The 26,046-nt window shown below is 45.0% G+C and overlaps 1 protein-coding gene across 1 annotated transcript in view; it reads left to right on the top strand.

The window, feature by feature from the left end:
* Positions 1–25,524, top strand: part of akap1b (A kinase (PRKA) anchor protein 1b) — a 59,629-nt gene extending 34,105 nt beyond the window's left edge. Inside the window, exons 2-11 of the mRNA XM_043718243.1 lie at positions 2,028–3,863; positions 9,475–9,614; positions 10,843–10,969; positions 12,733–12,857; positions 13,428–13,605; positions 15,565–15,715; positions 17,025–17,092; positions 17,520–17,593; positions 21,946–22,008; positions 25,069–25,524. Coding sequence (XP_043574178.1) covers positions 2,048–3,863; positions 9,475–9,614; positions 10,843–10,969; positions 12,733–12,857; positions 13,428–13,605; positions 15,565–15,715; positions 17,025–17,092; positions 17,520–17,593; positions 21,946–22,008; positions 25,069–25,131 — 2,805 coding nt within the window. The 5' untranslated portion in view covers positions 2,028–2,047 and the 3' untranslated portion in view covers positions 25,132–25,524. The remainder of the gene's footprint in view (positions 1–2,027; positions 3,864–9,474; positions 9,615–10,842; positions 10,970–12,732; positions 12,858–13,427; positions 13,606–15,564; positions 15,716–17,024; positions 17,093–17,519; positions 17,594–21,945; positions 22,009–25,068) is intronic.
* The last annotated feature ends 522 nt before the right edge of the window (positions 25,525–26,046 follow it).

Here is a 26,046-nt window from a genome sequence, read left to right as displayed (position 1 = left end):
TCTCTCCTCTCCCACATAAAGCCTGGATTTGATTCCTGCTCAAAGCAACTGAGGGGGTATTTGTTTGAGATTTCTAGCATTTCACCTCCTGACACATTCTTTTTGAATGTTGTGATACCTCCCGAAGCAGTCTCAGATAATTCAGTATTACTGAGCTCACTGTAGGGTCTGGACAGACACACAATCCCCAAACGTCAGACTGAGAGGGAGCAAGAAATAATGGGGAAAAAAAATAAAGGGGCTCAGTGGTTAGCACTGCTGCCTCAGCGTCAGTCACCCAGGTTCGATTCCCGCCTCGGGCAATTGTCTGTGTGGAGTTTGCACATTCTCCCCGTATCTGTGTGGATTTCCTCCGGGTGCTCCGGCTTCCTCCCTCAATCCAAAGATGTGCAGGTTGGGTGAATTATCCATAGTGTTAGATGGTTTAGTCAGGGGTAAATGTAGGGTCAGTGTCTGGGTGGGTTACTCATCAGAGGTATGAACTTGTTGGGCTGAAGGGCCTGTTTCCACACTTTAGGGAATCTAATCTAAGCCACAATACTGGCTGCAAATACTCATCCACTTTTTCTTCCTCCCTTGCTTCAAAGGTTCACAATTGGAGTTTTTAATCCTTTTGATAAGAATTAAAACTGTTGTATTACAATGCAAACACCACGGTGGGATTACAACGTTTTCAAGGAGGGGCAATTGTTGGGAGATGCCTGTATCCAGAGTTGCAGATCCGTGAGCACTAAAACCTATTCCAGCAAAGGTTTTCAAACCCTGAATTTCTTGGGAAGGCTTCTATATTTGACCCAGAGTTCTTATTGTAAATTGCACCAAGTGCTGCTTTATAGGTGGCAAGCTTCTGATGTGGCTAATCACCTGTGACATGCAATTTACCCATTGCTACAGTCAAAGAGCACTGGTAACAATGGGGGAATTGCGACTTGCACAGTAATTTTCAACCAGTGTGCCATGAGAACTGCCATTTAAATTTTGTGCAGAGCTAATGAAAAGCAGTGTAAACTCAGTTTGAAACATTAATGGATTTGCTGCTTTTTTAGCTTGTTGCATGTACTGTGTTGCAATCCTTTCTTGTAAGACCATAATGGTAGTAAATATGACATTTTATGAGCAGTCAATTCTGCTGAAAAGAAGTGGGTGTGCCTCATAATTGTCTCGTTTGAAGTGTGCCGTGTTATTGAAAAGGGTGGGACCACTGTGGCAGAGGTTTTCTGTGTGGAGTAAATAAACAACATTTAGTTTATCGACTACATCTGAGGAATGGTATGGAAAGTCAGTTCCTTGCAGATTGTCAACCATGTTCCAATGAATAGGTCACGGGGAACCCCTCTGTTTCAATCTGCTTGTCTTTCACAATTGTGCAAGTGTATCTCAAATTCACAAAAATTCAAAATTTGCTGCAGGAATCCTCTCTCATTAAGTCCAGAATAATAACTGAAGGACTGTGGAAAATGATCACAAACTTTATCTTCACTTGTGAATTGTTAGAATGGCTGCACAGGACCACGTTCAGTAACCTCGTAGAGCTCCTGCCAGCTCTGCTCAGGGCAGGGAGCCATTTGGCAGAGAACACTTGTACTCTGTATTCTTTAGTAGTTGCCTAATAAAGTCATTTGCTACTGAAGTTAGCCATCCCTCATGTTCAGACTAAACAGTGTCAGAGTAGCCATGGTGTGGAAGATTAGGCAAAGTGTCTGTGTGTATTGTCCTTTGTACTGCAGGAACCATGATTGGAGAGAGCAATGGGTACTATTTTTGAGCTGACATGAGGTAATTAGCAAATTAATCTTTTCTCTTCCTCACATCCTTTCCCAAAAGGAGAAATTGACTTTAGTATGTTGTCATTGTAAAGAGACAGGGCACACTAGTCTTAACATGAAACCCTCACCGTGGGACAGTGTGGAGGTCCAATGCGATCTCATCCCCAGTGCAGGTCCACTATTACATATATCCAGCATCAATTAAAATATTAACACAGTGAGCAATTCTATGTATTGACAGCTGACATGTTGGTTTTTCAGATGAGTGACAAGATACCAGGATGAGGTTCCGAGCTATCTTTCCATATACTCTGCCCGGGGTGTTGGCCCTCATTGGCTGGTGGTGGTACATCACCAGGAAGAAAACTCGCCCAGGTGGTCATAGCAAAGCTAAACTTACCCCTGCACCTGAATCCATCGCCAAGGCTGGTGGAGGAGAGCATTACACAGCCCCCAAGGATCTCCAGGGTTTTGATACAATAGCCGGATTAACAATCACCAGTGAGGAAAAGGCAGATGAAAGTGTGGACCACTCGCTGAAATTGGTGCCAGCTCTACAGGTTGAAACTTCAGAGCATTCGGAAGGAGCCGAGAGCAGTTCGTGCCTATTGACAGATAAATGTGACACCAGTGCAGAAACCAACGTTCAAATGCTGCTTCTGGACTCCTCGCCCCGATCTCAAGAGGTTCTGTTCATGTCCAACGTGCAAGGTCCCCTCCAGACATCACCTAAGGCCGAGAAGGAAAGCTACCCCCATCAGCTGATGGACAAAATCAGCAGTGACCCCTCTGAGAACTGGCAGCCCCCAGTATGCAGCGTGGTGAAGACGCCCACCCCTTTCCCCGTCCCGAAGTCCTCTGTTAGCCCGGACGCAGAGATGGGCAACAGCAGAGCTCTGTCCAATCTCAGTGTCACTGAATGTGAGCCCCCGGTGAATGACCATCCCAACATGGAAAGGCCTGAGCCCGAGGGTGAAAACGCAGGCAATCTAACAGAACCCCCCTGTTTCAAGACCACCCTCAACAACATTAGCCTCAGTCCGTTCCTGATTTCAACCAGTCCCCGCCCGGATTCCAACCAGGAAAGCCAACCTCTCAAAGACCCTGCTCTCATCAGGAATGGCTTGCCCGCCGATTTGATCGTGAAGGACGCTGCTCGGGATGAGATTGAGGTGGCGGCTGCCGGCTTGATCTCCGAAGTGATAACTGCGGCGAAGCAGGAACTCTTCGCTTCTCAGTTGGACCCCTGTGTGGAGGGTGTGTGTGGAACTGGGGCAACGGGAAGCAAATTTGTGAATGCCCCCGCCACTGCAGATGTCCTCAGCAGGGAGCCAGGAACCGATGAGGTACGGAGGGTCAGTGAAGAGGAGCATTCTGTGTCCGGGACCAGCGTTGTCCAGAGGCTGGAGAGAGCGGTTGGAGAGCTTTCCAAACCTGATGGAGGGGGTGAACAGGACGGGTTTGCCATAGAGCATCCCGCTCCCATTGTGTCCAGGAAGTCTTCAGAAGAGGCGAACCTGACAGCGGAAGATTCTGGCTGCCATTCCGAAGATGGGGCGATCGGGGAGGACCTACCAGAAGGCAGTGCAGCTTCAGACGACCTAAAGAACCACCAAGACGCATTGAGTAGTCGTGTGGTGTCCAAAGGTCACCTGGAACTGAGCTGTGAGGAAAAGCTTGAGGAGCCTGAAATGGCACTGGGAGAATCTGGGACAAGAGGAAATGTTCCAAAGGATTGTATGAATGAGGGAGACCAGAACCACCACACCACGGAGGAGGTGCAGCCTAATCTGAATAAACATTTGGATAAATCGAACGCCACAGCGGGGGATGCTGGTAGCAGTGTTTGCCACTTCGGGGCAGGAGCAGAGGAGCCTATGCACACCAAGGTAACACCTGCCGCAGAACATCAGAAAACAGATGCTCTGCGTGACTCTGTGACTGGAAGAACTCCCCCAGAGCAGGATCCAAAACATAGGCATGGACCATTGGGGCATCAGGGAACTAAGGTGACCTATGCCAATGGAGGACGTGCAGAAGAAGGTGCTGATGGGAGTTCCCAATTGTGTCTCGAAATGGAGTTTGATCATTCTGGAGGTAAGATGGCAACAGCTGTACAGAACTTTAATACGGTGGCCCTGGTATCAACCTTACTTGCGTTTTGAGTGCTTGAGATTTTCTCTGTTGTTTTGTTTTGCACGGGCTCCTTTTTCATTCTCTCTGATCCATTATATCTAGGATGGAGTCACCTAGTGTAGCAGCATTACCTTCTGCAGTCTTGATGGAGGGAGCAAAATTAGGTCATTTGGCCCAATAAGACTTCTCCACTATTCAATAGGATTGCAGCTGTTAGAATCATAGAAACACGATCGTAGAATCCACATTATTCTCTTCAATGCCTTTTCTCATGCTGTCAACTTATCCCTAATAATTGGTATTTAAAAATCTCCTCTCAATCTCTCTTTCTCAACACTGAGCTGTCACAATCCTCTGAAATAGCAAATTCCAAACATTTACAATAAAAAACTTCTCCTGATTTTGAAGTTGTGTCCCTGGCTCTAAACCCTCTAACTGGGGAAACATTGTACCATTATATATTTTGTAAGCTTCAATGAGATTGGCCCTCATTCTTCAGAGCTCAACACCTAAATACCTCAAAAAGAAAATGGAGCAGCTCTTATAGCCTCAATTTTTTTTCCCTGTCCTCCATCTTGAATTACCCAGAATCGATTTGATAGGAGACTGGTTAGCAAGGTTAGATCTCTTGGAATACAGGGAGAACTAGCCATTTGGATACAGAACTGGCGAAGGTAGAAGGTGGTGGTAGAGGGTCGTTTTTCAGTCTGGAGGCCTGTGACCAGTGCAGTGCCTCAAGGATCAGTGCTGGGTCCACTAATTTTTGTCATTTACACAAATGATTTGGATGCAAGCATAAGAGGTATAGTTAGTAGGTTTGCAGATGACACCACAATTGGAGGTGTAGTGGACAAGTGAAGAAGGTTAACTCAGCGCACAACAGGATCTTGACCAGATGGGCAAATGGGCTGAGGAGTGGCAGATGGAGTTTAATTTCGATAAATGTGAGGTGCTGCATTCTGGAAAGGCAAATCAGAGCAGGACTTCCACACTTAATGGTAAGGCCCTGGGGAGTGTTGCTGAATAAAGAGACCTTGGAGTGCAGGTTCATAGTTCCTTGAAAGCAGAGTCACAGGTAGATCGGATCGTGAAGGAGGTGTTTGGTATGCTTTCTTTTATTGGTCAGAGTATTGAGTACAGGAGTTGGGAAGTCATGTTGCAGCTATACAGGACATTGGTAAGGCCACTTGTGGAATATTGCATGCAATTCTGGTCTCCTTCCTATCGGAAAGATGTTGTGAAACTTGAAAGGGTTCAGAAAAAATGTACAAGGGCGTTTCCAGGGTTGGAGAGTTTGAGCTGTAGGGAAAGGCTGAACAGGCTGGGGCTGTTTTACCTGGAGCGTTGGAGGCTAAGGGGTGACCTTAGAGATTGACAAAATTATGAGGGGCATGGATAGGATAAATAGACAAAGTCTTTTCCCTGGGGTCGGGGAGTCCAGAATTAGAGGGCATTGCTTTAGGGTGAGAGGGGAAAGCTTTAAAAGAGACCTAAGGGGCAACTTTTTCACGCAGAGGGTGGTACATGTATGGAATGAACTGACAGAGGAAGTGGTGGAGGCTGATACAATTGCAACATTTAAGAGGCATTTGGATGGGTATATGAATAGGAAGGGTTTGGAGGAATATGGGCTGGGTCCTGGCAGGTGGGACTAAATTGGGTTGGGATATCTGGTCGGCATGGACGGATTGGACCAAATTGAAGATATCTGGTCGGCATGGACGGATTGGACCAAATTGAACTCCATCTGCCACTTCTCAGCCCATTGGCCCATCTGGTCCAGATCCTTTTGAAATCTGAGGTAACCCTCTTCGCTGTCCACTACACCTCCAATTTTGGTGTCATCTGCAAACTTACTAACTGTACCTCTTATGCTCGCATCCAAATCATTTATGTAAATGACAAAAAGTAGAGGACCCAGCACTGATCCTTGTGGCACTCCACTGGTCACAGGCCTCCAGTCTGAAAAACAACCCTCCACCACCACCACCCTCTATCGCCTACCTTTGAGCCAGTGCTGTATCCAAATGGCTAGTTCTCCCTGTATTCAGTGAGATCTAACCTTGCTAATCAGTCTCCCATGGGGAACCTTGTCGAACGCCTTACTGAAGTCCATATAGATCACATCTTCTGCTCTGCCCTCATCAATCATCTTTGTTACTTCTTCAAAAAAAACTCAATCAAGTTTGTGAGACATGATTTCCCACGCACAAAGCCATGTTGACTATCCCTAATCAGTCCTTGCTTTCCAAATACCTGTACATGAGCTGCTGTGCTGCAGGGAGAGAATTGCCTTAAAAATCTTTACCATTGATTCCAGATTCCATGAAACCTCATGGTGCTGGGTCAGACATGGGTAAGGAAGCCCCCTCCTGATTATCACATACTTGTGGTATGCAAAGACGTAAAGGCAAACTAAGGCACAATGCACTTTATGGGACTTTGTTATCCTTCACCAAGAGTGGCTTAGTTGTATCCCTCCTGACTGAGATAGTCAGGTCCTGAAGGACATCCTACCAGGCTGGTTCTGAGGAGGCGTGAGAAGACTGACAACCCTTCACCTTAGCCTCACCAATGTGCCCGTCACAGATGCATTTATCCCTGACACAGCTGGATAGCATGCACTAATGGGCGCAAACACTGTGCTATGCATCTCTGACTCTGACCTCTCTTCACCTGCGATTACTTCCATTGTGATGTGTGACGTGACCACTCTGCTAAATGGGATAGATTCAAACCCAGTATAGTTGTTCAAAGTGGCCCATTGGCATCAGTATCTCATTCTACAACTATGTGTAACCCAGTGGCCCAACATATCCCTGACTCTGCCATTACTGTCAAGCCCTGACTCATTGACTGTGGCATCAGACCACAGTACCAGGCTTGGAGGTGCCAACTGGGTGAAGCCCTAGATAATGGTCAGTGCTTGCTCCATGGCAACTCCATGGGTAGACAGCTAAGTGTTTATCCCAGTCATCGAATTGAATGACAGCTCTACAGTCCTGCCCTTTCATGTCATGGAAATTGATGGTGGGTAAGCCAGTAAGAGGAAGAATGGGGTACTAGAGTATCCCAGTCATTAATTGAGAGCTGGGGGGTGGGAATGGCTCAAAGTGGCAGGAACAAGACTGAAGTATTTGTTTCCATTTTAAACCAAAGGCTCTAGGTGGATGATCCACCTTAGGCTGCAATCGCCACCATCTCAGCCGGGCTTAACCAGTTCTGTGATATTGGAAACAATTGATGGCACGAAATACGTCACAGGCTTTTGTGCTGCGGTGGTAGTGTCCCTACCTCTGAGCCAGGAGACCCAGGTTGTAGTCCCACCTGTTCAAGAGGTTTGTAATAACATCTCTGAAAACGCTGTTTCGAAAATATCTGTAATGAAGGCTGCCTGCAACTCGCAGGTTTGACCAAAGATGAAGGCTGGCCTCCAGAGTTGGCCCTGCCCCCTGTTGGCTGGCCTCCAGAGTTGGCCCTGCCCCCTGTTGGCTGGCCTCCAGAGTTGGCCCTCTGCCCGCCCCCTCGGGGGTCAATCTCCCCCTCCCCGGGTCTCTCCCTCCGCCCGCCCCCTCGGGGGTCTCACCCTCTGCATCCCACCTGCATTGCAGTCACTCCCACTCCCTCCAGCACTGTTATACACTGTGTACTATCGGCACTGCAGTAACTCACCAATGCTCCTCTGTGACTCCAACTTCAGATAGTGAGAAGGACGAAGGCAGCCAGTGTATTTTGTGACCACTCTGTTCCCTGAATGTTACCCGCCAAACCATCCTGACTTGACACTATGTTGCCATTCCTTCAATGTCACTGGGCCGAAATAGAGTCTCTCCCCTCAGCACTGCGAGGTGTCCCTCCCCTGCAGTGAGTCAGAAACTTGATTCATCACTGTCTGACCCTTTGTGCTGTGTTCTCCCCATGGGTTTGCTGCTGACACCCTCCTTTCAGGATTAGGGATTTACAGGGCCTGCTGTGATAGAGGAAAAGAACTTTCTAAACTTAACAGAAGGACCCTCGTGTCTTGAATGAGATGTTGTTTGTGAGCGAGCACTGACCCGACAGGAGCACCGATATATGATCAGTGTTGTCGGGGTTTGACTGGGATACTGGGTCTTACTCATGCGAGATCTGAAGTTGTTCCTCCAAGTCAAAATGGTGGTGTTAGCTCCCTCGAGAATCCCAGATGGTGCTCGAGGTCCTCCTCGATACTCACCCCTTCAGACACCTTAAACAGCCCTCACCATCTCCAGAGCTGTTCATAACATCCCCACAGTGTGGAAGCAGGCCATTCAGCTCATCAAATCTACACTGACTCTCCAAAGAGCATCCCTCCCAGACCCACCCTGTCCCTGCATTTCCAGTGACTGATCCTCCTGGCCTGCACATCCCTGGACACTGTGGGTAATTTAGCTTGGCCAAACCACCCAAGCTGCACATTTTTGGACTGTGGGAGGAAACTGGAGCACCCGGAGGAAACTCATGCAGACACAGGGAGAATGTGCAAACTCCACACAGACAGCCGCCTGAGGGTGTAATCAAACCCTGGGACCCTGGTGCTGTGAGGCAGCAGTGCTAACCACTGAGTGACTGTGCTACCCGGTAGGGCATGGATAACAGTGCCCATGGTGTTTGAATTTAAAAACATAGGTAACATTTCAACTCCATTTAATGCAATGATACTGAACAGCTATGACCAGCTCCAAGCCAGGCCAGATTACATTGGCTTGTGTCCAGCTTTCAGAAGTTGGTTTACGTAGTGGAACCTCGGGGTGCAATCTGCAGGATTATGATTAGGCTTCAGCACTGGAGTCTTGTGCTGAGTCTCAGGAAACTCATGTTCTCTATATCTGCACCATCTTCGGGTGACTTACAGTGAAAAGTGTTCTATTTTTCTTATAGAAATACATATGACAAATTCTAATAATAATAAAAAACCGTCTATCTGGGATTCTCAGCGTTTGCTGATTACAGATTTATTGATGATCTAATTTAAATAGACTCCCTGACTTGCTAAATGGAACTCCCAAGTGTTCTCTCAACTGGAGGTGACTCGCTTACACGTTTTGTAGAAATGCAGTGGGGGAAGAAAGATTTCATCTTTATCCTGTTTGGATGGCTCAGTAGTTAGTACTGCTGCCTCTCACCACCAGGGACCCAGATTTGATAGGTGGATTCTGCCAAGTGATGCACATCAGAGTGCAAATGGACTTCCACTTCCTTCATGTCCCGTATGTCTCTCTCTCTGGGCTTTATAAAGGCTGTCTGTGTCCAAGATCAGTCCATACCGTTGGTACAGATTTGATGGGCTGAAGCGCCTCATCTGTACTGGATGATTTTATGATCTGCGTGCATCATCTTCCAACTGGTGATTGGGAGCGAAACCCTGACTCCCCCCTCCAAAACGATCGTGGGAGTTAATCCCCTTGCTCTCTCTGCCTCAGCTGGCTGGCTATGAGGGCAGACAGATACTTTACTTTGTTACACTCCCTGCTACAATGTTTCAAATACCTTGCAACAGTTTTACTCTGAGCATTCTGGTGCGGATTTTGAAAGTTGCTCTTGGATTTTCTAGGTTCTGATGTGAACAGTATTGATTCGAATGACAGTGGATGTACTGCAGGTGGACCAGAGGCACTGAACAAGGATGGAGCAACTTTGAACGCACTACAAGATAAAACTGAACTCACCATCTGGGAGGTCCAGGTGCCAAAGGTGAAATCTTTAAATCAGTGTGTTTCCTGTGATTGATTCCTGTGAGTTGAAACTGTTGTTGTTTCCATATTCTGTTCAAGCAGAGCAATGTAAACTAGTTGGAAGTTTCAGTAGATGACAGCAGGGGAGTTGCTGCTTTAGCCTTGGAGTCATAGAGCTATACAGCATGGAAACAGACCCTTCAGTCTAACTCATCCATGGTGACCAGATACCCTAAATTAAGTCTAGTTCCATTTGCCAGCATTTGGCCCATATTCCTCTTAACCCTTCCTTTTCATATACCTATCCAGGTGCCTTTTAAATGTTGTAATTGTACCAGCCTCCATCACTTCCTCTGGCAGCTCATTCCATACGCTCACCACCCTCTGTGAAAAAGTTACCCATTGGGTCCCTTTTATATCTTTCCCCTCTCACCCTACACCTATGCCCTCTTGTTTTGGACTGCTCTACCCCAGGGAAAAGACCTTGGTTATTCACCCTATCTATTCCCCTCATGATTTTATAAACCTGTTAGTTCACCCCTCCGCCTCTGACACTCCAGGGAAAAATAGCCCAGCCTGTTCAGCCTCTCCCCATAACTCAAACTCTCTCTCTTGAAAGTATTGCGTTGTAAACAAATATCTAACCTGATAGAATTGCACATGTTGTCAGTCGGCCACTATTGTCTTACGAAGTGACTCCTCAGCTAAATTTCTGGAGTTTGGTTTTACAATCTTTAAGTTTCCCGATATTTAGTATAAACCCTACTTCATAGCATTTTGACAGGACACTGAGGTCATCTTGTGGTAAGTTGTTGCCATTGCAATTTACTTTCTGAATCATTCTGGAGTCAGGAGAGTGGTACTAGTTAAGGTAGGCCGTTTTTAGTTAACATTGCAAGAGAGAGGACCAGGGTTTCAAAGATGTATGTTTGACTTTAGTTGTGACAACTTGTTCTTTGGGGAGCGGATGTGAGGGGAAAGTTTATCTAAATGCTGGTTACCAGTCACACATTTTGTGTACCCAGCTGAAGATGAACTCTGTGTAGACCTATTCAATTTCACTGGAGGTGGCTAAATTTTGTCAGGCTGCAATTGAGGACTGAATGAGGTGTCAGGCAGCCTCCCAGTGACTTGCAATGTGAATGAGAGGCTTTGAAGAATCTGAGATGTTCTTGTGGTATTGCTTCAGAGTAAATTGATCTTCCTGTAATTTCTAATTCATGCCCCTGTCGCGTTTCTGTTTACAGCATCTGGTCGGACGGTTAATTGGAAAACAAGGAAGGTACGTGAGCTTCTTGAAGCAGTCTTCCGGTGCCAAGATTTACATATCCACACTGCCTTACACACAAGATTTCCAGATCTGTCATATAGAGGGTGAGTCAAGTCCAAATCTGGGAATTTCTTTATTGGCCATCATGATTGTTCCAGGAGATCAAATAGCTCATGAATATTTTCATTTCGAGTCATAGTCATAGAGACGTACAGCATGGAAACAGACCTTTCGGTCCAACCCGTCCATGCCGACCAGATATCCCAACCCAATCTAGTCCCACCTGCCAGCACCCAGCCCATAACCCTCCAAACCCTTCCTATTCATATACCCATCCAAATGCCTCTTAAACGTTGCAATTGTACCAGCCCCCACCACTTCCTCTGGCAGCTCAATGCATACACATACCACCCTCTGTGTGAAAACGTTGCCCCTTAGGTCTCTTTGGTATCTTCCCCCTCACCCTAAACCTATGCCCTCTAGTTCTGGACTCCTCCACCCCAGGGAAAAGACTTTGTTTATTTATCCTATCCATGCCCCTCATGATTTTATAAACCTCTGTAAGGTCACCCCTCAGCCTCTGACACTAAAGGGAAAGCAGTCTTAGTCTATTCAACCTCTCCCTATAGCTTAAATCCTCCAACCCTGGCAACATCCTTTTAAATCTTTTCTGAACCCTTTCAAGTTTCACATCTTTCCGATAGGAAGGAGATGAGAATTGCACACAATATTCCAAAAGTGGCCAAACCAATGTCTTGTGCAGCCGCAACATGACCTCCCAACTCCTGTACTCAATACTCTGACCAATAAAGGATTTGATTTTCAAATACATGTCATCTACTTAACTTTTTCCCGTTGACTGTTCCAACTTTTTGAAAGAAAATCTCTCATTTTGGATTGTCTTTTGCAGTTTGACAGCTCCCTGAAATGACACATTTCCCTCATCAAGCTTTGTGTTTTCAGACTCTAATTTTTGAAGTCTTGGGTACTTAATTGTCTGCTAGGATTGTCCTGCTATCTGTGTTTTTTGTTAAATTGATCCATATATGAGCTGGATTAAGCAATAAGTGAGGTGTGATTTTTAAACCAGCTATTTTGAGTATCATCTCTCCTTGTCACTCAAGTTCTGAGCTGTAGCGATTTTGTTGAAGTTTGCAGTATTTACAGTGTGGTCCATGAGTAGACATTCAAACGACTGGGTGCACTGATAGCTGTTCTGAGCACTGTATTGAATTCAGTAAAGCACAAATTGCTCACTGACTGGAGATCTAAGGCCCAATACTTCTGCTCGGCTGATGTTGGTACAACCGAGTAAATCCTGTCCATACGTGGCACAGCTGAAGGTTCTCTCAGTCACAGTTGCTAACAGGAGCTGGAAGGTTTTCCACTAAGTTTTCTCTGAGGGGTGGATCTCTAGTATTTTTATCACAAGGTAAGCTTGGCCAAATTATCCAAAAATTTGAAGCCCCAATGTGGAGTAAGGCTTTTCATCTAAGCTGATGTCTTGGTGATCCACACAAGAGTGCTACATTGCTGGAGGTGCCATCTTTCAGATGAAACTTCAATGTGACACCAGTTTTTTTTTTGTCATCCCACTTCTGTGTCAAAGATGTCGCAAACAGATTCAGCCAAGTGCTGGGGAGTTGTTCCAGTCCCAGCTGTTGTTCCACCTTCTCCACCCAAGCCCAGCTCTCTGGCTGCTTGTGCTTTGGAAACTTTGCCATTTGGTGACCCAGGTGCATTTCTGCTTCTGTCTAGACACTAAAATTAATTGATTGTAAAGCACTTTGTGATATCCTGATGAGACGATTCAAGTAATTAATGTCAGGGTTTAAATTCATGTGGGTTTCTTTCTGTTCCATAACAGGGAATCAGCAGCAGGTAGACAAAGCACTTAACCTGATTGGAAAGAAATTTAAGGAGCTGGATCTCAGGAATCTATATGTTCCACCTCCTCCTCTGACGCTACCTTCGTTGCCTATAACCTCCTGGGTAAGTTTTGTGTTTGATTTGGAGCACTATTTGCAGGTTGTTTTCCAACTCAACACAGTCACTGTCTGTATCGCTGTGATAATTTGTACAGGTTGCTTATCCTGTCCTTTTTCAGATTTATGTTTTGACTCTGAGACCTTAGTTTGTATCACTTTAGCTGATTCTTGCTATCCAATGGGAGGGGAGAAAATCTGATCACAAATGACTTAATCCCAAAATATTGATAGTGACACAAGAGACTGGATGGAAACCTGTTGATAAAGCACAAACTGTTTACTACAGGCCAGTTAGTCTCTGTGGGCAAGCTCCCCGCATAGTGCACCGTTAAGACAATTTAAGAAACTGAACAGGTCCAGGCCATTTGGGCCATCGAGCCTGTCCTGTAATTACAACAGGATAATGACTGATCTGAAATTCCCCAAGCAAGTTCCTTCCCTTTCCCGGTAACCAACTGGTGGAGAGGTTGTTCCCGCCAGAAAGTGTTTACAAATGTCAGTGTGTGTGGATTGACCTGGAAGTTTTGCCTTTCCTCCTTTGCACCTAATTTTAAGTTGACTTTCTTGTCCACAGCTCATGCTTCCTGATGGCGTAACCGTGGAAGTTCTGGTGGTGAATATTGTCAATGCCGGGCACATGTTTGTACAGCAACACACTCACCCGACATGTCATGTACTACGCAGCATGGATCAACAAATGTTCATGCTTTACTCTCAACCAGGAATCCCAACACTATCGCCTCCATTAGAAGTTAAGTGTTTCTACTATTTGACAAATCAGTGTGTTTCTGGGCTAAAGGCAGAGGGAACTAGCTACCTTCAACACAAGGCATTTTTTGAGTGTGCGAGCACATGTTCCAGCCAAACGCAGTATCCGATTAATTCCATGCTTTTCTCCTAACACCTAACTACCCTTCGGAAGCCAATTATGACACACTGGTAATCAAACAAGGACCACAAATGATGGGAATCAGACAAAAACAGAACATGCTGGAGAAACTTAGGTCTATGGGAAGAAAGCAGAGTTAACGTTTCAAGTCCAATGACTTAATTAGAACAGTTCTGGGTTCAAATCCCACTGAGACAACGGGTGGTGGAATTTAAGTTTTGGGAATAAATCTGGATCTTTATATTTTTTTAAAAAAGCTAATCTCAGCGATGGTGACCACAAAATTATCATTGTTATAAAAAGCCCTTTTAGAGACAGAACTCTGGCACCTTTTAACGGATCTGATTTAATGTGAATCCAGACTACCAGCAATGAGGATGATTCTTAACCACCCTCTAAAATGGCCTCACAAGACACCCCTCTGTTCAAGAGCAATTAGAAATGGCCACAATGTCAGCCTTTGGTTGCTGTGGCCATATCCCTTGGAAGATGGCAAATGTAGATTTCCATGTTAGGGTGTGATGCTTTTCTCAGTGTCTGGCCCTTCGGAATTATGTTACTAGTAGACCATCTCATTCTCCAATACTGTGACAAGTTTCAACCTTGACTGTTCCATGAATCCTCTAGATTACCCCTCAGCTGAGGAAGTAGTCTATTGAATCGACCTGGCCTTCCCTCCAAGGCAAGAGTGTGCAATTTGCTGAGGTCTACCTTAAGATTATTTCCTTAACTTGACTTCCTTGCCCTGAACCAATTTAACCCCTCACTCTGTGCTCTGGAGCTAAAGTGACTCCTACCTCTGTTCTCTAGCTCAAAGTTTGTGAGGAGAAGTCTGTTCTCTAGTGACCGAGCTTACAGGGGGCTTCATCCCTTGGGGCAATCTCTTAATTGGCTGCTAACGATACGTAGCCCAGATCAAGTAGAGATTCTCTTCCTTTGCACACTTTGGTCAGCCAGAGTGGGACAAGGCTAGTACGGAGCAACATCTGGGCCAAATGCCCTCTTTTTCTACAGCTGAGGATAATCCACTATCATTGAGTTTTGACAAAATATTATTCCAGAGCTAGCCATCGAATGACCAATTTTACTGAATTGAATCTTGAAACTTTTTTTAAGGAATTTGAGCTTCTAGCCTTCATGCTGTAATGCAATAACATCACAGAACCGCAGGGGTCTTGCAGTGTAGGCGGAGCCTGTTCAGCCCATAGTGCCTGCACTCGCTCTTTAACTGAGCATCGTTACCAAGTGTACGTGCTTTCTCCCAATATCCTTGCACATAGTGTTTATCCATGTGATTGTCAATTGCACTCACGAGTGCCTCAATTGAACCTGTCGCCGCCTCATTTTCCACGCAGTGCATTCCAGATTTGAATTAATAAGTTTTTTTTTCTCATATCACTCTTGCTCCTTTGGCAAATCATTTTACAAGCTGTGCCCTTTCGTTCTCATCTCTTTTGCAAGGGGAGTGGGGGCAATCAGTTTCCACGATCCTGTCCACTCATGATTTTGCAAACCTGTATCACATTTCCTCTCACTGCCTCCTCTCCAAGGACAGTCCCAACACCTTCAGTGTATCTTCCCCTCTGCAGTGCCCCATCCCTGGAACCATTCTTGTAAATTGCTTCTGAGCTGTCCCCAGTGCATTCGCATCTGTCATGTTCTGTGCTGCCCACAATTGCACACAGCCCTCCCGGCTGGGGCCGAACAAGTTTCTTGTACAAGTTCAGAGTCGCCTGCTCCCTGCTCCCGAAACTGAAGAACTAACTGTTATCGGTCATGGGATGTGAGAAGAATTAGTCATGTGTCTTTTTCCCTCCTACAGTTGGAATAATCTGTGCAGCTCCAGCGGTCAATGGTGCCTGGTGGCGAGCACAGGTTGTTGCCTATTTTGAAGAGACAAATGAAGTTGAAATCCGATATGTTGACTACGGAGGCTATGAACGAGTTAAAATAGAAGCACTACGGCAAATCAGGTGATTTAGCTGGTCCCCTCTGTTTTGCGTGTCATTCCACTGGAAGTAATCCAGTGTGGTAAAGATGGAGTTGCTGAACTAACGCACAAGGGTCAGAATTAATTGCTTGAGGTCTACAGCAGTATTCTGATGATGTGGTCCTAAACTTTGCAGGGGAGTGGAGGTGGTCTTCTGTTAACTAGCTTCAAGTGGAAGCCAGGTTGTGGAGGCTTGAAGTAAAACTGGGAATGGTTTGAACTGAAGAATGCTTGCTTTAATTTCAACCTCAAGCCAAGTTTATACATGATGTGGGCGGTGTTCATTCAGATCTCTCTTCTGGTTAAGTGAAGGGGGCCAGTTAGCTGGACAGCTGGTTAGCTATGTAGTGACTCCAGCAGTTTTGGTATAATTCCTGCGTTGGCTGCAGTTACCATGAAGGACCCCCCCAACCCCCACAATCTGAGGCGTGGTGACCCTCTGTTAAACCATCCTTAGTCATTTTTCTTTACTGAGAGAGCAGGACCATGGGCTGGTAAGACTTTGACTTTAGCTGTTAAATGGTAGCAATGCTTTGTGTCCTGTCCCACCTCCAGTGCAGCTGATCGGTGGGGTAACCTTGAATGGCCTGGGTGAATGCAAAAGATAAACCATTGGGGATGCCATCTTTCCCGTCAGGTTGGCAGGTTAACACTAAGTAAGAGCTGGACAAAGGAGTGATTGTCGCAGAGCATGAGAGTATATGAAGTAATGACCAGTCTTTTGTGATCTAGTTTAGGTTATTTCAGTGCATGGGGAGTATGAGAATAGTGATTTGCAAGTTTTCTATGCTGCTGGTGGGTAGGCACATGAAAGTTTGTGGTTGAGTTTGATTGTCACAAGTGGAAGGTGGGAGTTTGAGGAGCCTGAAAATGATTTCCAAGTGTCTTGTGTTGTCTTCAGGTTGGCTGCAGATCAAACTCATGTAGGATAATGTTCCAGGGTAGTGCTTGGAGATGACACTGATGGATTGTGGGAATCACAAGGTCAGAAAAGGGTCATTGGAGGGTTGCCTGTGAGTGTTGGAGGAAGTTGGGTACTCAGCAGGGCCGGAGAGTTGTGAACTCTGTAGAGAATTATCACTTGGAGCTGAAAGAAATATCAGGGGAATTGTCTTCTATGAATAAGCAGCTAGAACAGTAGCAAGCTGATCAGAAAGCACAGCTCACCTTTTTGAACATGGATTACACCAATTTATTCCTTAGCCTTTCCAAGCTTTCACATTCCGAATGCTTGAGGCATAGAAATTTGCAATCTTACCTAATGTCTGAATGTTTTATGTCTCTGTCAACAGGTCTGATTTTGTATCACTACCTTTCCAAGGGACTGAGGTACTGCTCGACAACATAATGCCTCCCCCAGGTTAGTGACGTCTCAACTTGCCTTCCAAATGATACCATATGGTCGTTCTTAAATTTTGAGTCTTTCCGATTAAAGGCTGTGATACTTTCCAAAAGATACCTGTCTTGAAACACAATTGAAATCCACACTTCAGTTAGTTGCACCCCACAAAACTCCCACCTCACTAAGTACTGGCTCCTGTATTATTTGCACAGCTAGTTTAAAGCCGAAAATGTGTTGCTGGAACAGCGCAGCAGGTCAGGCAGCATCCAGGGGCAGGAGAATCGACGTTTCGGGCATAAGCCCTTCTCTAGCTTAAACTCAATTAACTGTAGATTAATATATCCATCAGCAGTTCCCTCATTCCATTAGATTTCAGCCATTCCTTCAAACCGTATTAGATGATAATCGGTATGCCCTTGGTAAATTGTTATTCTGTGATTGACAGATGAGGACCATTTCTCTGAAGATGCCAACGCAGCAATGGACGAAATGACCCGAGGTGCTGCTCTGCTCGCCCAGGTCAGATTTACTGGGAAACTGATGGTCATTGCCTGCTCATATCAATGACATGATATCTGTGTGTTTGTCTGTGCGAAGCTGATGTTGTTAATTGGAATGAATTATAGTCACGAGCGAACTGCAGCCCGGTGGGATAACAGGCTGTTCATCGCAATGTTGTTCGCTCGATGTCAGGTGAGAGGTTCCCAGTTGACTGAGTTATCGGATTGTATTACAAGACTCTATTGAGTGAGCTCAGTATCTACTTATCGAGCCTTTTTACCACCATTTGTTCCATCATTCTTATCTGGATGCTGGAGCTTCTATTTCATCTCTCTTTGTAACCCTGCCTGGTCACTCCATTGTTTCCTTGTGCTTATTTCATAAAACAAATGTTTGACAAGGCAACAAGCTTAGTTGAAGGGGAAGAATCTAGCTGATTTGATTTATTGCAGTCACATGCACCTGAGTACAGTGAAAAGTTGTGTTTTGTGAACAGCACAGGCAGATCATAGCGTACGAGGATGTACAGATCATAGGATGTTTAGACAAAATGAGGCATACAGGGTTACATCTGACACAAAGCAAGATCAATATTAGATTTGAAATTTGAGAGTTCCATTCAGCAGTCTAATTAACGGCAGGGAAGAAGCTGTTCCTGAGCCTGTTGGTGTGTGAGAGTTTTCAAGCTTCTGTATCTTCTGCCTGACTGAAGAGGTAGCAAGGAGGAGGACATGCTCCTGTCTACATCAATGGAGCGGCAGTTGAGAGGGTTAAAAGAGACACCCCCTCCCCACGGGGGTGGGAAGGGTCTTTGATGTTGATAGGCTTTCTGCAGCAATGAGACGTGTAATCAGGATCCGTGGATGGGAGGTTGGCTTCTGTGATGGTCTGGGCTGTGCTGACAACATCCTGTAGTTTATGGTCCTGGGCAGAGCACTTGCCGTGCCAGGCTGTTACGCATCTGGACAGTATGCTTGCTTTCTCTGGTGCACCTGTACAGGTTGCTGAGGGTCCTTAGGAACATGTCAAATATTCTAAGCCGCCGGAGGAAGAAAAGGCATTGTGCTGCCTTGACCATTGCATCTACGTGGGAGGTCCAGGACAAGTTGGTGATCTCTCCTAGGAGCTTGAAACTTTCAACCCTCAACTACTGCTCCATTAATGTAGATAGGAACATGTCCTCCTTTTTCCTGAATTGAGTGATCAGTCCTTTTGTTTTGCTGACAGTGAGAGCGCGAGTATCTCCCTCCTTGGGTGCAGTAAAGCTAAAGGTAGAAGCTGGAGAATTTGTCTAGTAGGTAATCACTTGTGGGATGCACCTTTGTTGAATTATTTAGCCCTGGGTAGCTCGGATGGTGTATGACAAGCACGTAGAGCAGGAATCACTGATTTTTATCATGTTGCTGAGTTAACTGGTTGCTGAGTTAACTGGTTTTCGCTGGTGACCTCGGGGAGCAACAAACCCAAACAAGCAGACAAAACGCATCCAGAAACCTTAGCCACCATCCCCTGCATCAAAGACATCTCGGAAATGACTGCCAGACTACTCAGACCCCTTGGTGTCACGGTAGCCCACCAACACACTAAAACAGCAGCTAATGAACTTGAAAGACCTTTTACAGACAACTAGTAAAACTAATGTCATTTACAAAATACCTTGCAAGAACTGTAACAAACACTACATTGAACAAACAGCCAGAAAACTAGCCATAAAAAGAGATGACCCACTCTCACTAGTATCCTTACATACAGATAAGGAAGGACACCACTTCAACTGGGACAACACATCCAACCTAGGACAAGGCAAACAGAGACACGGACGAGAATTCCTAGAAGCATGGCATTCCAACCGGAACTCTCTTAACAACCAGATTTGACTTGGATCCCATTTACCACCCCCTGAGAAAAAGAACCGGAAATGATATCACCCCAGGAAATGACATCACCAACGCAAGGAAATCTGAACACAAAGCGGGCCACCAGTGCTTCATCCGGAGTATTATCTGGTATGGTGACGAAACGTCTGAAAACAAACCTTCCAGCTCAGAGCAAGCCTATATCCAGAACCTCAACCTGAGCTACAAATCTTCTCAAACCTTGCTATTGACCATTGTGCAATCATTACACCAAGGACATCTTGAACCGTCAGACCCAGGGAAGCACTGAGGATCAAAGGGGCCTTGGGCTTTATGTTCACCAGCCCCTTAAAGTATAAGGGCAAAAATGAGGACTGCACATACTGGAAACCAGATTCTAGATTAGAGTGGTGCTGGAAAAGCATAGCAAGTCAGGCAGCATCCGAGGAGCAGGAAAATCAACGTTTTGGGCAAAAGCCCGCATCAGGACTCCCTTCTCAGTGGAGGGATCGGTGATATAACGGCAGGTGGATCAAGTGGTTAAGAAGATTACTTGCCTTTATTTACCAAAGTATCAAATTCATGGGCTGGATATGCTGGAACTGCCAGAGTATTGTGTGCAGTTCTGGAATCCACATTCTAGGAAGCACGTGATAGGCACTGGAGAGGGTGGAGAGGAAGTTTACCAGGATGTTGCCTGGGCTGGAGAGTTTATGAAAAGATTAGACAGACTGGGGTAATGAGTGAAATGGATGAAATTCTGAGGGCAGCACAGTAGACAGGAAGAAAGTTTTCTTGGTGAAGAGATCGGTGATCAGAGGATATAGATTCAAGGTAAGAGGAGATGAGGGATAACCTTTTCCATCCAGTGGGTGGTGGGAATCTGGAACACTTGGCCTGTAAGGGTGGTATAGGCAGAAACCTTCAGAACAGTTTAATGTTTAGATGTGCACGTGCAATGCCAAGGCAAGCCAGGATATGAGCCAAGTGCTGGAATGTGGGATTAAAATAGGTTGTTTTTAACTGGCATGGATGCAGTGGGTTGAAGGTAATTTTTCTGTAGACCTCTAATTCTAAGTGTGTAAGTTAGCTCGCTGAGCTTGAAGGTTTGTTTTCGGACATTTCGTCACCAGACTAGGTAACATCATAGAGAGTCTCCGGTGAAGTGCTGGTGATGTGTCTGTCCCACCTCTGTTATAGGTCTTCGTTTCATAAGGTGGGTGATGTCATTTCCAGTTCTCTCTCATTTCAAGGGAAGGTAGATAGGGTCTAAATCGATGTGTTTATTGATGGAGTTCTGTTTAGAATGCCATGCCTCTAAGAATTCACATGCGTGTCTGTTTTTGCCTGTCCTAGGGTGTATTGACCCTGTCAAAGTGGTGTCCTCCTTTTGTCTCTATGTATGGAAACTAGTGAGAGAGTGTGTCTTTTGGTGGCCAGTTGGCGTTCGTGTATCCTGGTGGCAAGTTTCCTGCTAGTTTGTCGGATGTAGTGTTTTTCTTTTTACAGTTCTTGCATGATATCTTGTAAATGACATTAGTTTTGCTGGTAGTATCTGTTGGATCCTTTAGGTTCATTAGTCACTGTTTAAGTGCGTTGGTAGGTTTGTGGTCTACCATAATGCCAAGGATCTGAGTGGTCTGGAAGTCATTTCTGATATATCTTTGATCTAAGGTAATGTGGCTATAGTTTTTGGTTGCGTTGTCTGCTTGTTTGCGTTTGTTCCTCAGCAACAATACATCCATGAGCGCATCAATTTAGATCCCATCTATCTTTCCTTCAAAAAAAACCCAAAGAACCACAATTGACATCACCCACCATAAACCAAGACCAATGAATAGAGGTGGGGCATACCACCCGCGCTTCACTAGAGACACTCTTATGTTACCTTGTATGGTGATGTAATGTTCGAAAATAAACCTTCAAGCTCAGCAAAGTAACTTATCATCAACCTGAACTGCAAATCTTCTCAAAAATTGCTAACATTTGCCAATAAGAGGTGGTTATCTTCAAATTCTGCCTGGATATTGTATCGAAGACTCTGTCATGAGCTATATTTGAGGCTGAATTGGATAATTTTTAGATTGACATGAGTCAAAGGGTTATTCAGGGTGGGCAGGAAAGTCCACTGAAGATGACAATTAGATGAGACATGACCTTATTGAAAGATGAGGATGGATTGAATGAATGACTGGTATTTGCTGGGAGCACTACTGCTGGCCAGTTTACTTGGCTGTGTGCTGAAGTCAGAGGTGAGTGTATGTTTACACTTGATGCAGTGCACTCTGTTCCACCCCCACTTGCATGAAAGTAACCCTGTTATTCCTGACCCAAGCGTCTTTGTGCTCGTCTTTATAGTGTTATCCCTCAAACGGAGTACCTGGCATGAGCTGCTCTCTTGTGACTTTAGGAAGAGTAATGTGCAGAAATTTGTTTTTCATTCAACAACATTTATCTTGTGAAGATGCATCTTGTTCACGGTGTGATCCTGATCCTAGTTTTGACTTGTTTCAGGTGACTGGTTATGACAGTAGTGGTGTACCCCTAATAAACCTATGGAGTATAATTGGAGATGAGGTAAGTTGAAGAACCTTGCAACTAGCCTTTTGTAGATGAGATATTTCAAAATAATCTGTACTTGACCAGGTTAAAGTGTGCAAAAGTGATTTATGTCTTATTTGGAAAAAAGGCTTTGATTTAATAATCCGTCTGATAGACTTGGATATTCCTGTTAACTTTCTCCATGACGTGAAGCATGTTGATTTCTGTGTGATTTGGCTAGTTCCCTTTGCCCAGCTACCATGCTTCTGTGTTCTCCTTCCCCCTCATTGGCCCTCTTCAAAACAACACTTTGAGACAGAAGGACTGGCGTTGACCAGTCACACGCACGCCCTCCTCTTATTTGACCAAATTGTTCTGTGGTATTGGTCGAAAGTAGAAGTTGTCTCTGGGATTTGTTTAGGATTACTGAGGTTTAAGGACAACAGACTGGGTTGAAATTTATATTTTGAACACTGAGGTCTGTGTAAAATGGTCTAAGGCTATCATGGAGCTGTACAGCACAGAAACAGACCCTTCGGTCCAACCTGCCCATGCTGACCATTAATCTAGTCCCATTTTCCACCACTTGGCCCACATCCTTGTAAACCCTTCCTATTCATATTCCCATCCAGATGCCTTTTAAATGTTATAATTGTACCAGCCTCCACCACTTCCTCTGGCCGCTTGTTCCATACAGAAAGCCACCCTCTATGAAAAAGTTGCCCCTCAGATCCTTTTAAATCTTTCCCCTCTCACTATAAACCTATGCCCTCTGGTTCTCCTACTCTGGGAAAAGACCGTGGCAATTCACCCTATCCATGCCACTCGTGGTTTTGTAAACCCCTATCAGGTCATCCCTCAGCCTCCGACACTCCAGGGAAAACAACCCCAGCCTTTTCAACCTCTCCCTATAGCTCCCTCTCCCTCCAACCCTGGTAACATCCTTGTAAATCTTTTCTGAACCCTTTCAAGTTTCATAACATCCAGCAGACCAGAATTGAATGCTTAGGAAACTTTTGGAATAATTCAATGTCCTGTCCAGCTGCAACATGACCTCCCAACTGCTGTAATCAATGCAATGACTAATAAAGGCTAATGTACCAAATGTTGCCTTCACCACCCTATCCACCTGAGACTCCACTTTCAAGGAACTATGAACCTGCACTCCAAGATCCCTGTTCAGCAATGCTCCCTAGGACCTTACCTTTAAGTGTATAATTATTAAAAAACCTTAGCTGGAATAACTCTTTCCTGTGTCGTATGTTCCCCTGTTGCCTTTCTTTTGGTAGTGGTAGTTGCATTGTGCTGATCATCTTGAGGATGTAGGTTCAAGCCCCCTTCTTTCGTCGTTCTTGCGATGCTCTCTCTCGATGCGCTCTCTCTCTCGTCGCGCGCTCTCTCTCTCGTCGCGCGCTCGCTCTCTCGTCGCGCGCTCGCTCTCTCGTCGCGCGCTCGCTCTCTCGTCGCGCGCTCGCTCTCTCTCGATGCTCTTCTCCCGCACCCACCCCACGTGCGACCTGGTGAAATTTATATTCAGTTGATTAATGATTCTGGAATTATAGCTAGTCTTGGTAATGGTGAATGTGAAACTATCTTCACTTGTCATCATGGTCCACCTTTACCACTAATGTCCTTCAGGAAGGATAACCTCCTGTCCTTGCCTGGTCTGGTTGACCTGTGACTCTGCTGCTCTCAGCAATGGCCTAGCAAGTGATTTAAACTTATGGGCAAATGACGATGAGCCACCAATGCCTGGTCAGTGACCCTCACATCTCTGAAAGAATGAAGAAAGTAAATACTCAAAATTAATAACTTAAAACTGCTTGTTTATTTGCATCCTCACTTTCTGACTTTTAATATACAACACTTACTTTTCAGGATAATTTGATTGGGCCATGCGTTCCACACTTGGGGAGGCATTTATCTATTCAGTTAACCAACTTTCTGTTGAGATGGGTGTATCAGGCAGGCACTTGATAATGTTCAAGAAAAAAAATTATTTTTCTGTTTCATATCACTGGGACATACAAAGCATTTCTTGCTCAGCAATTCTGTTTGAAGTGTTAATAAATCTGTTGACAAATTGCCAAGCAACCAATGCAGGTGGTTACAGGAAGAGATTACAAACTCAGTTGGTGCTGTCTTATTGCAAATCCTTTACCTGTTTGAAATTGAGTCTTTGTGCATTTCTTTGACTATTCAGACCTTTGTTTAATCGCGTCTCAGAATTCTTAGAAGGTTCTGTTTCACAGTCAGAGTTGTTCTGCAGGTGAAGTTTGTCAGTCAATTTGAATTGCTCCCACAAATGATCAAAAAACTTGCATTCACGTAGCACGTTTCACAACCACCAGACATCTTTTTGACCAGTGAAGTATTTTTGAACTATAATTATTACTGCAATGTTGGAAATGTCGCAGCCAGTTGAAGTACACTGTGCTCCCATAAATAGCAGATGATGATGTGTGTTTGGAAGTATCACCTGAGGGGTACATATCAGTTTGGGTATTGGGGAAGTGTCCCTGTATCATCTTGGAAGAAATGCCACGGAACTTTGTTTCGTCCAATCGGGCAAAAGAGACCTCTCTAAAATCCTGCAGCCTCTCATCTAAAACACGCACCCACATAACGGAGAGCACCCTCAAGTACTGCACTGGAGTGTCAGGCTTGATTTCTTTTTTGCATGCTCAAACCCTAGAGGAGGACTTCACCCAATGCCTCAGGATGCAAATAAACAAGCAGTTTTAAGTTATTAATTTTGAGTATTTACTTTCTTCATTCTTTCAGAGATGTGAGGGTCACTGACCAGGCATTGGTGGCTCATTGCCAATTGCCCGTGAATTCACTTGCTAGGCCATTGCTGAGAGCAGCAAAGAGTCTCAGGTCAGCTAGACCAGGCAAGGACAGGAGGTTACCCTTCCTAAAGGACAATAGTGATGAACGTGGACCATGATACCAACTAAGCCACAGCACAATGAGAGTTCAGCGTCTCAATTTGAACAAGGGTGTATTTGCACGCTTATGCTTTGTGAGATCTGCCTGAGTCTGTCTGCTGTTGAAAGTACTAAAATCATGTTTTTTCTTTCCCTCCTCTCCAAGGTCCTGTTTTTAAACCGAATTCTGGTGGAGAAAGGACATGCGCAATGGATAGAGAGCTATTAGTCTGCGTCTGAGGCTCTTTTCTAAACTCATTTTGCACTGCATTGTAATTCAATCATTTGCTAGCTGTGCAGATGTATATATAAGTCACTGTATTAATATTTTGTAAGATCTCGATGGAGTACATAAAGGGAACTTTTTCCAAAAAATGATGGTGTCTGATAGGTAAGTGGTTGTCACTCGATTTAAGTCATGTCTGATTTAATTTGATATTTAAGAAACAAAATTAATTGTCATTGTACAGAATAGTTTTGCTAGATTACTTGAATGGAATGATATTGTGATCAATAACTATTTGCTACTTGGTTGTACAGACCTGTAAAAAGTATCAAGAAAAACCTGGTGGAACTGAGCTTGTGTGGTGGTTTTTTAATTATAATTTGGAGCTTCTCACAATCTGTGTGTTTGTCGTTTTTGGCTCAGATTTGAATTGTTGAGTAGTTTGTTATTTCATCCATCAAAACATGGAGCAGGGGATGGCATAGCAGTAATGTCACTGGACCAGTCATCTAGCAACCAGACTTTGTTTAAATCACATCGTGGTAGCTATGAAATTCAAGACAAAATCTGGATTTGAAAGTCAGCCTGTCAGTGACCATGTAACAACTGTGGAATCTCCTTTTTTTTTAGGGAAGGAAACCATGGATGTCCTTTTGGGACGGAAATGTGCCATCTTTATTTGGTATGGCATACATGAGGGTGGCACGGTAGCTCACTGGTTGGCACTGCTGCCTCAGCACCAGGGGCCCAGGTTCGATTCCACCCTCAGCAGCTGTCTGTGTGGAGTTTGTACATTCTCCCCTTGTCTGTGTGGGTTTCCTCCGGGTGCTCCAGTTTCGTCCCACAGTCCAAAGATATGCAGGTGAGGGTGTATTGGCCAAGCTAAATTGCCCACAGTGTCCAGGAACGTCTAGGCTA

Source organism: Chiloscyllium plagiosum, chromosome 28 (assembly GCF_004010195.1).
Source record: "Chiloscyllium plagiosum isolate BGI_BamShark_2017 chromosome 28, ASM401019v2, whole genome shotgun sequence".
Lineage (NCBI taxonomy): Eukaryota > Metazoa > Chordata > Chondrichthyes > Orectolobiformes > Hemiscylliidae > Chiloscyllium > Chiloscyllium plagiosum.
The sequence above is the reverse complement of the archived record's forward strand: the minus strand, read 5'-3'. Positions and strand labels throughout refer to the sequence as shown.